Source organism: Branchiostoma floridae, chromosome 4 (assembly GCF_000003815.2).
Source record: "Branchiostoma floridae strain S238N-H82 chromosome 4, Bfl_VNyyK, whole genome shotgun sequence".
Classification (NCBI taxonomy): Eukaryota; Metazoa; Chordata; class Leptocardii; order Amphioxiformes; family Branchiostomatidae; genus Branchiostoma; species Branchiostoma floridae.
Genome location: NC_049982.1, coordinates 32,356,258 through 32,367,898, shown reverse-complemented (window position 1 = coordinate 32,367,898; position 11,641 = coordinate 32,356,258). Strand labels below are relative to the sequence as shown.

Sequence of the window (11,641 nt, the reverse complement as noted above, 5' to 3'; positions counted from 1 at the left end):
ACACTCCCCCTCGAAGGCATTGTAACAGAACTGATGCCTACTCAAATCCGTTGCCATGCCACTACAGATCTAGAGGACTGTATCTGTATCTGAGTGTATAGCTGCCCTTCAGCATAACACACCAGCTTGTGTATGTCACAGCCGCACCATGCAAGCCGAGTTTTTTGCTTGCTGCAAATGTCTAAATGTTTAGAGTTCCCTATAAATGGCTATAATAAACAGGAGCAAGACTCAGATGAATTCTATGCTTGTATATTAATGTATGCATGTTACAAACATTTGTTTTCAGTACACTGTGGCAAGGCATATCTTTAACATAGGGACCAGTGCTCCCATCTCCCAGTAGAGTGGCCTACTCTTATAGTCTTAAGATTAAAACTATGATATACCAGTCTTGTGTTAAGGATGGACACCTATTGAGCTGATGTCTTGTGATCTGCCAGGCTTTCATCCGGAACAATCCAGTCCAGGCAGAGTTCTTACTCAGAGCCATGCTTCTCATGGATTCAGTATGTAACGTTGTTTACAAGCTGGGCCACACAAATTACATTACTTGTTTCAAGACCCTTCTAATCATATTTAGTTATTATCATTCAACTGACTAGTATCCAAATGACTTCTTTCATAACTTCACCCACAAGCTTCTATAATATGACACACAAAAAATGAACAAACAAAAATTATTTGTTCTTGTCAAACAAATAGTAGTTACATGTATGATTTGTGTGGCCCAGTTTTACTAAGTGTTTGGGTGGTGGGGCTTCAATCCTTTTGGACCTGCTGGTGGACTTGGGCTTCCGCTGTTCCCATATGAATATTCCCATAGTTTTTGCTGGTGTGTTCTTCTTTCTTCTTCATCATCTTCTGTCAGGAACCAACCAGAGCTTAGAACTGACGTGAACCATTTAGCATCAGCATATTACTATTAGCTGTACAGCAAATATGAGCAGAGTATTAGCTGTACAGCAAATAGGAACAAAAACAGATTCACAATAGGAAAACCTGAATTGGTATTTCATTTCACTCAAACACAGTACTCTAGGTTAAGCCTGAATGGTATAGTATTGTGTGCGAGTAGCTTGGCAAAAGGCTACAGAGAAAATACTCTTCATTTTTGCAAATATGTTGCCTTTCTAGTTTTTGTATGTATCTTGTTTAGAAGTTTAATAATACGTTTCCTGTAACAGCCAGTTATTGAGAAAAGAAGAGTACTGGTGGACAAGGTTTTCATCAAATGTTTTCAAGTTTCTGTCTTAATTTCAGCATCATGCCGTAATTAATTTGTTTCTTAAGGTTTGTGAAACAGGTACAGGTTACGTAGAAGTATTTCTGACATTTTGTTTGACTCTTTTACAGGAGTTCATTGGGAAGAATCCTGATGAAGCTGGTAAACTCCTCCAGGCCACCCTGGCCGCGCCCGCCCTCTGTGGGCTACTGGGGCCGCACTTCAGCCCCAATCAGGCGGGCGTGGCTTTCATCAACATGTACACCGACGTCACACGTGTGCCGGACAGTCACGGGGTGGACTTGGCTTTCATGCTGCTTACCAAGGCAAGTCTTGCTGCTCAGCAAGACCACAGTTGTCTACTGCAGTATTGCAAGTGTGGTCATGGTAGTAATTAGGGCTGGGTACTGGTACAGCGTACCGGTACAAAACCGTTTTTGTCTAATTGTACCGGTCCAGAAAAACCGGACCTGAAAAAAAAAAGGTGGACCGGATGTTGGACCTGTTAGAAAATAAACGGATTATACGGTCAGAGATTCATGCGTTTTGGGGCTTACCAGTCGAAGAAAATGACAAGAGCGAAGCAGAGTAGAGTTTATACTATTATTATAGTCATTTCTACCAAGTTTTCCAGTCAATCGTACAAAGGCAATTAGTCTTGCCGGATTTTAGAATGCCGGTGGGAGTCAAATGCTCCACAAACATACTCTTTGTAGCGAAATGGACCATTGTTTTGAGTATCGTCAATTCACTTGCTTTCACTTACTGAATCAGGTCCAGGTTCCTTTCGACCTGAATCGGACCTGGACATAAATTTTCTGTACCAGTACTCACCCCTAGTAGTGATGCAGCAGGAAAACCTAGAACCAATCATATCTACATGTATGAGAAAAGTAACAGACGGTTGCCAAAATATTATCGTTATTGTTGTTATTAGATGTGCCGATCATTGAGCTCGATAGGTTACAATACCTATTGATTAATTTTTTATTTCTGAATTAACAGTTATGGTAACAGCTGTTCTTTTACATAGTCAGTAGTCTTAGGATTGAATTTGGCAGTTATCAGGTATTAGAAGACAGAGATATGTGCAAAATTCCATACCCCATTATCTACTGTATGGGACATTTTGATGTTGTTCAGAAATACAACTAGGCATGTGACATAATATGTACATGTGTGTAAATTATTACCCTGTCATATGTACAGTTTTAGAATTCTACAATGATTGGAAATGAGAAAATTTTATTGAACTTTCCACACATGACAGAGGATAGCTTACAGGGAGGGGTGGGGGCGTTGAAGCTTCTGAAGTTCTCCATGAGCAAAGGCATAACTCTTTCATTGTTCAAAAGACCCACATCTAAAAGCATGTTTACAAATTCGTACTATTTAAAGTTGAACTAGTTGTCCTGTTTATGGTTCCAGTTTGATGTCCAGATGTGGCTGGAGAGCTGCCGTCCATCCCTGACTGACCGTTCGCACCTGGTGGACACCATCGGGAAGGCCCTGCTGCTGTGTGGAACTGAACCAAAGACTGACATGCTCATGGTGTTTGAGGTAATCCTTAAAGACTGCAAAACATACTCCTCATGCTCCGATCAATTGAAGTTGAATTTCTTTAGCTTAATGTAGTTACTATTACTGCGTCAGTATCATGATCAGTCATACTAAGTTTACTACACTGTAATTCATTTTGTCTTCTCCGTACCAAACTTTCACGGTCTGAGAAAATTCAACTTGTTCTCAGAACTAAACGTTCACGGTAGCAGCAGGTGCGTATATATATGAAAAAAGGATCCTGTATTATTTGTTATCAGTAATGATAAGTTCACGTTACAATCATCACCGTGAAAACATTGTCAGGGCTCGAAATTCATTTTTGGGATTAGGTGCACTGGTGCACCCAGCTTAAAAAAATGGGTGCACCAAAAAAATTTTGGGCGCACCACTTAAATTTAAGTAATAACCTAATAAGAAAACTTAATTACAAGCTTCAAATTCTTAAACAAGTACCATGGCAGACATTTTTATTATCTTTCTAACACTTAGATGTCAAGAATAATGATGAATACTAGCTTTGATATCTTTACATACATAAACCTAAGAAAATATTTGGGTGCACCCTGTGCACCCACAGAAAACAATTGGGTGCACAGCTCCAATTTTGGGTGCACCTGGGTGCACATGCACCCAGTATTTCGAGCCCTGATTGTACATTGAAAAAATCAGGAATTACAGTATATGATTCATAACAATCTGTACTGACTCTCACATTATGTTTTGGGATTTGATGATTTTGTATTGTGTATCATATTGTATAAAACATTGTGTGCACCTCAAAGCTGTATGTAAAAAAAAAGGAATGTTATCAATTTGAAAGAATATCATTACAAAATTTATAAGGCTATAAATCAGTGTCCCAGTGAAGTTGGTACGATGCAGATGAATATTTGTTTATTTGTTTATTACACTTCCCATATAAAAATGGTCGGGAGACAAAACAGGTGATACCACCTCTGCAAGTTGTCTCCCCGAAACAAAATACACAATACAAGTAAATAATAAGAGTCAACAATGGTATATACAGGAATAATCGGAAACAAACAATAACTTATATACAATACACATTCAAGTAAATAATAAGAATAATCAAAAATGGTATGCACAGTGATAATCGGAAACAAAATGTAACTTATATACAAAATGCACAATGTATATATACAAAGTTGAACGGCTTAACGTGCTCTTGTTGCGAAGCACGTCAAACAGGAGCAGAACGAGGTCCAGTTGCATGGGGTGTCTGTATCGTGGTGGTGTGTGAATCGGTTGTGTAGGTGTTTTAACAACTGTCGTTTGAAGGTGGATATGTGTGAGGACTGAGAGACACAGCGGCCCATGGCTCTCAGGTTCCCATCTAGCCCATTCCAAATACTAATGAGTCTTGGGATGTATGAGGTGGCAAACTGTTGAGTTTTAGACCTAAAAGGTGTTGCCATGTTGGCCCTAGTGAATACATAAAGGCTTACCATGATTTGGCTCTTACATGACTGATGTACCCTATGTCTATATGCAGGTGTATCAGAGCCATCTACAGAGCATGTTGAAGTACAGTTTTCCTGATCATTTTGGAGATGTGCTGCAGGTTCTACTGCAAGGTAAGACAACATCATGTCTATTATCTGTATCTATATAGCCCATATAACACCCATGTCCAGTATCAGGGTGAATTGCACGAAGTTGTCCTAAGTTATGTTAGATGGCAGAAGTTGTCCAAAGTTGTCCGAAGTTGTCCAAAGTTATAACGTCATCTTAAACATTACGTCATCCTAACTTTGGACAGTCAGCCGGGTGGTGTACGAAGTTGTCCGAAGTTGTCCAAAGTTATGACGTCATCATAACCATTACGTCATCCTAACTTTGGACAGTCAGCCAAGTGGTGTCCGAAGTTGTCCGAAGTTATGACGTCATCCTAACCATTATGTCATCCTAACTTTGGACAGTCAGCCGGGTGGTGTACGAAGTTGTCCGAAGTTGAACAAAGTTATGACGTCATCTTAACCATGACGTCTCCAAACTTTTTACAGCCAGTAGGAATGTGTCAACAGGTTTACGAAGTTGTACAAATTTTACTTGTCTTTTGTCTTAATCAGGATGGTGGTTAACGTTGATATTTATTTGCATCTCTTTATTTGACATGAAGTTCTCCTAATAAACTTTATAATAGAGTTCTGTCGCAAGAGAAGACCTTCAACTTTAAGGTTTATGTCTATCATAACCAATAGATATGAAGAAACATACCTAGATTAATGCAACTTCTGAAAACTCTATGTAATGTGCAAATAGCTGCGACTGTGAAATCGTACTATTAGGCTTCACATGTCTATTTCCCTTTGACTGTTCGAACTTGAATTCGAATTCGAAAAAAATGGTTCTCGAACCTAACTGCCAAGTTCTTTATATTTCTATGGAAGTACGCTTGCTCATAGCAACAAGCAATAGAATGCTTCTTACATTACAAGAGGTATCCTTATACCACCGTCCACCCAATAAATATCCTGAGAGGAGTAGAATGAGTTTTGCTGGGAAGAGAAATGACCCCGGTGAGGCGCCACTCAGATTCTTGCCACGACTTCGTCCGCGAACTGATATTGACAATTAACGTTATCTAGGGAAGGTCCTTGACGGCGAAAACAACAGTTGTCCTGATATTGTTCGCGCTGTTTCGCGGAAGCAGAAGAAGATGTTGGAATTATTTTTACGACACAACAGAAAGGTGAGAGGCATAGGGGACTATATGCCAGTTATCGTAGCTGTTATCTAAACCAGCGGCGCACTGCCGGCGCACTGCGGGCAGAAACTGTGCCCTACTACTATAACAATTGATGAAGTTACTTAAACAATATTGGAAGTCAAGAAATCTGTACGAACATTTTTTAACATGGTGCAATTGGTGTAAAAAAAGCAGGTTAATTACTTTCCGACTTCTAAAAGTGAACATGATAAGAAGTGGGCATTGTAAGACATAATATTCAAAACGCAGATGTGTATGTGCGTGTATGTTGTGTTTATTTTATGATTGAAGCTTTCGATAACTAGCACTATGTACATTAAGTAATTTTGGACCGAGATAAAATAACATCACCCAACTTTGCACAACTTCGGACAACTTCGTACACATGCCACCCTACCCTGCCTACTGTGCGAAGTTAGATGACGTCACGTAACTTTGCACAACTTCGGACAACTTCGTACACATGCCGCCCTACCCTGCCTACTGTACAAAGTTAGATGACGTCACGTAACTTTGCACAACTTAGGACAACTTCGTACACATGCCGCCCTACCCTGCCTACTGTACGAAGTTAGATGACGTCACGTAACTTTGCAGAACATCGGACAACTTCGTACACTTGCCACCCTACCCTGCCTATTGTACAAAGTTAGATTACATCATCCAATAAATGAATTGACGTCATATGTGACTCCCAATATAGCATCAAAGCCAATGGGAAACGGTTGTAACTTCGTACAACTTCGTACAACTTCGTACACCCTAACTTCGTGCACTTCACCCTGATACTGGACATAGCTCCCATATAACCGACCTTCCGCTGAATGCTAGTTCACCTGTATCCGCGGGGTAACCTATATCCATTGTTTTTAAAAACTGTGTATTTAAGGGTGTCACGTCGATGGACGGTGGTTTCAAGTTGCAGTATTGAAAACATTACAATTTAAAACCACCATCCATCTATCCCTAAATAGACTACATGTATTATGTAGAAGTTGCCACTGAACATTTTCACTCGACTTGTTTAAAGATGATTATTTGGGCACCATGTTTGTGTAGCTTGATTAACACAGAACATGTCATCATCTAGGCATTGCACTTTTTGCTACTTTGGTTCATTTTTTTAGGTTCAAACATGTAACATTGTCATGTTTTCCTTTTATCTACTAGTCATATCAAAGACCAACAACCCTTATCATGTCCATATCAAAGTTGAGTAGAATATAAGGATATACAGTCATGTATATTGGACAGCCCAAGCCCCCCAAACCCGCAATTGCTCTTTTGAATTTGGAAGTTACATTAACTATAGATGCTCGATAACGATTCAGAAGACTCTTGCATAAATCAATACATTGAGCATTTTTATAACATTTCTGCTATGTCTCAGGTTCAGATAGTAAAGAGTTGAGTCCTCTGTGCTGGAAGAACACCCTGAGAACCCTGGGCTGTGCTGAGATGGGTTCTACAGCTGACTCTGTCACCTTAGCCTCCTTAACTCCAGAGCAGGTTGGTGTACTGTGTGTGCGCTCTTTATGATAAACAACTGTCCTTTTTGGCAATGTCTCAGGGATGGAGACATTTCTCTTTTCATATTTTATTGCATTCAGTCTAATTGAAAAACTGCATCTGATTCAATAACTCTCACAGGGAAATGAGTTTGTTATATCTCAATACCTTGAGAAGCTGTTGATGGATCTGTATCATGTTTAATACAATATATGTGTGTTGGCATTCGAAAAACAAAAGAAAAGGTGTGATGATTGGGCCCCCTGGCAGCTTTCTGCAGTACTGCAGCAGAAAAGGTGGTTCCGATACCTCATGTTCTGGACATGTCATGATACTGATTCTTTGGTGACAGATAGCTTTTAAAAAAGCTTTGGCCCCCTGACCTCTTTTTAAGGAACTGCAGGGGCATTTTTGTTGAAGCTGCAGGGGCTTATTTGTTTAAACGGCAATGCATTTTTGTTGAAGACTGAAAGAGATAATCAAGAAAGTATGAATTTAATGTATTTTCAGAATTTTGGGCATGTGGATAGCTTGCTGTCAGTGTGATAAACATTATTGTGTGTCTTTTTCAGGTGACAGAAACCCTAGGATGGCTGTCTTCTCACTACATGAAGCTGAGAGCAGGCAGTCAGCAGCTGACAGTGAATGGGCTGTACTGTGAGCTGCAGGGTTATGTACAGCACATAGCACAGCTGCTGGCTTTACTCTTCACAACTCTGCTGCAGACAGAACCTGGTGGAGCTGTGGTACCCAGTCAGAACTTTGAAAGTGGTCAGTGAATTAATGATCACGTACTAGATACATTTTATAATTCTAACCATTGTATTGCTCCATTTATATTCTTTGTGACACATCAATGGAGGTTAGAAATCCTGGTGATTTAGAGATACACCAAAAAAGCAATTACTCATGACAAGCACTGGATATAATTTTGGACCATTTTCAAAATTATACGCTTATTACTGCTATTTGGTGTAATGTTTGTGACATTTCTTATTTCTGTTGATGTTCTGTGTTCAGTTTAATTTTCTGTTAAAGATAGCAATGTAAAATCATCACTTAAATATAAATTAAGGTGAAGTTGTATTTTAGTGCTGTAACATTATTTTTGTGGTAAATTTATGGTTTTGGCCTTAAAATCATGTTATGTCAGAGCCGATTACCTTTAAAATGGACATACTCTTGGTTTGATATGTACATTTGTACATGTCAGGTATTAGACCTGGATATTTTCAATTGTGAGAAACTTACCATTTTGTTTGTCTTTACAGACGTGGAAAACCTTTGGGCTCTGCTCCAGTCTGCTTATGAGCCATGGATTGCCAGTCTGGATGCAGCTAAACTTGGTTCTAGCAGGTATGCTTTAGTCAGTGTTCTCAACATTTTGGAAATTTTCTCTTACCAGTAACACTTATTCTTTAAGATTATCTTTTTTAAAGATTTTTTTTAGACGTTGACTGAAACTCTAGTGATACAATACAGTTTAACAAAATAAAACTGAAATTCATGATGACACTTTTATTTTCAATGTCACACTTTAATGTCACTATAACATAAACCTGGCCAACCCTACTCATTTTTATTTGTCAATTGCTGGTAAGGGACATCTGAATAATGAAATTCAATACAGGGTTCCACTGTTAACAGATTAAGGCTTTGAACAGTTGATGTAAGAAAGTAAGTAAAAAAGTCAACATTTATTATATACTTCTTTGTTCAGATTACTGATAAACTTTTCATTAAGCAATATCGATACAATCAAAATATATTAAAAATGCCAGAGTGTGCTCGGGTGTTGCATTTCCATTGTTAATAATAGTATTTGTTGGATTGCCTCAGCCAAAATCAAGGGGACAAAGAAAATCCCTTATTTTTCAGGACCATAAGAACCGGGAAAAGAACATTTTCCCCAAGCCTAAGTGGCAGTAATTCATTTTATCTGTTGCTGAAACTTAATGTCTACAGCACCATATGATTCTAGTGAAGCTTTTTAATGAAACATCTGAATAGGGTCTCCTGTTGACTTGTCCCTGAGCTGATGTATTTCATAACTCCCTGGAACACTGGGTGATACCCCAGAGAAAAGTGTTAACATTGTTGTACCACATTGAATCATACTTTGTTGCTACAGCATTCCATCAGGGGTAGGACTGTGTATGCCATGGACAGAGAAGGAGTGTGAACTGGCTGCTGGAGTCATGGACAACTTCACTAACTGTTTACAGCTGCTCTTCACAAAATATAAAGGTCAGATGATTTTACATAGCATGTACATGTAACATGTCATTCTTTACAATGTACCATTTGATTCTTAGTGGCTTACTGTTACTGATATTTTGTGTCAAGACTGATTTGCAGGACCTTCATTGCATTCTGACACATTGTGTTTTCTCAGCTTATTAACAGACATACTTCAGTCAGTTCAGTTCCGTCATCCGTCCAGTGACACTATGAAGTTCCAGACATATATATCATCAAATATTATATGACTTTTTTCTAATGTTTAAGCTTAGAAAAAACAGGTTTTGTTGACAGCTTAGAGAAGAAAAAAACATGTTGGGCCCTGTGAGTTTTATGCAAGAAGAATGTGCTGGAAAAATTTGTTGTGTACAAAATACCTGAAAACTATTTACTTAATGATAGACAATCCTTTAGACCTGGATATTTTAAAGACTTAATCATTATGTATACTTGCAATCAATCTTTTTTTCTTTTGAAGAATTCTATAAGATATGTACATACTGTAAATGCATGTAAGTTCGAGGGGATTTTTAAATTAGAATTTCACATTAGAGGGAAAATGGAGTAGTATTCATGGTGGTTTTGAGTTTACTTTTTAGTGCAATATACTGCAGTCACATACTGGAAATTGTCAAAATGTTTATGGTGAAGCGGCACTGTAAAAACCGTGAATATAAACCACCGCAAACATTTCGGCATTTGCACTAGCTTATGTATGGAGGCAAAGATACTTTCTTTTTACTAGCCTATAGCACCCTCTAAATGATTGCAATTCTTTACAGGGCTTATAAGGCAAATAAGCTAATCAAAAAGAGGTTGATTGACAGATGTTGTCCTTTCGCTTTCTGCAGGTACCCTTCCAACACACAGCCAGGACGTGCTCGCTCTGACATGGAGATATTATGCCTCTCTGCTGGCGCGATCAGACCAGCCGCACGTGCTGAGAGTCTACCACGACAGCCTAGTCACCCTCCCCTGGGAATACTTCTACCCGGACATTCATGCTTTCAACTTGATGATGAAGGTACTGGACATCTATTTAAGTTTGCAATGATTTAATTTTGTGGTAAGAAGTACTGTTAGTATTAGAGTGTTTGTGATAGTTTTGAGTTCACAATAGCACTGTAGTCGCATACTGTACAGTAATGGAAACTCTGGTACTTAAACGGACAACCAGTCAGAAACCATGTACTGGCAACTGGGCAAAGGTGCTACAGACGGACAGAACAGTCGCTTTTGGTTATGCTGTTGTGATCAACGATCACTGATCTACTTGTATCTACGCTCTGGATTAGTAGCACTTTTTTTACAAAGATACATGTACATGTATGCACAGTAAAGATCGGGTCTGTGTTCAATTTGTGCTTTATGTAATTATTCTGTAATTGTGTCTGCACCCCAAACACATCATAATACTGGATAATGTAATAGTATGTACATCTAGCACTTATATGTAAATGCTTGACTGTTGTGATTCTATGCAAATTTTACCAATTTGATTATAGGAACTAGAGTTCTTTAACCACATGAAGATCCAGCCATAGCATCTAAAGCTATTCTGCCCACAGATACACGAATTTACAAACAGGGCCAATAATTTTAACATGCAAATCTTGATGTGTTGTACAGCTGCTGGAAGAATGCCACCCCGTGTGTCAGTCCTTCCTGTGTTCTGTGTTTATCCGGCTGGACTGTGTGACCATGGTGTCGGATTACTGCAGTCACGACCTGCCCGAGATCGTGGCACGTCTGCACGAGTGTCTGCTGCATCTTCTGGTCCACTTCAGTGTTCAGGAGGGAGAGGTATATCTAAAGTGATGAATACTGTCAAATCCAATACACTTTCAGTTTATTGTTTGCTCCAAACCTGAGGTGTTGCCAAAAAAAGGAAACTTTGTGTATTCTGTAACATTAAAAGAATATTAAACACAAATAAAAGTTTTTGTATTTTTGGCAACACTGCAAGGGTAGAGCCTTTTACATGTCACTCTCACTCACTCACTCCTCGGTTTAACGTCTGCTGTTCCCCATGTATCCATTATGTAAAATGACATTGAATTGGGTTTGAGTTGATAGTGTCCTAAAGAATTCTTTTGTACAGATTCCTTTGTAGAAAATTTATGGGTACCCATATTGAGATTTGTTTACAGAGTTAAGACCTTTGTTTCAACAATGTATTATGTGCACACTTTCAATTTGTGATGATTAGTCAAAAGATTTTGTCACTGTATGCTAAGTAGAGTTTTACTTTAAATTTCTACATGGGATTGTACCATTAAAAATAATAAAGGAAATATAGCAGTTTTTCTACACTACTACCATTGACTTTGAGATACATAAAGAATAATACATTTTCTGCACCCCATCCTTAT

The 11,641-nt window shown here is 38.7% G+C and overlaps 1 protein-coding gene across 1 annotated transcript in view; it reads left to right on the top strand.

The window, feature by feature from the left end:
- The window catches only part of LOC118413113 (ectopic P granules protein 5 homolog), a gene marked incomplete in the record, with an annotated part of 89,506 nt that overhangs the window by 69,393 nt on the left and 8,472 nt on the right, over positions 1 to 11,641 (top strand). Inside the window, 9 exon segments of the mRNA XM_035816287.1 lie at positions 1,390 to 1,551; positions 2,654 to 2,785; positions 4,302 to 4,383; positions 6,910 to 7,028; positions 7,601 to 7,799; positions 8,300 to 8,384; positions 9,160 to 9,275; positions 10,121 to 10,293; positions 10,899 to 11,072. Coding sequence (XP_035672180.1) covers positions 1,390 to 1,551; positions 2,654 to 2,785; positions 4,302 to 4,383; positions 6,910 to 7,028; positions 7,601 to 7,799; positions 8,300 to 8,384; positions 9,160 to 9,275; positions 10,121 to 10,293; positions 10,899 to 11,072 — 1,242 coding nt within the window.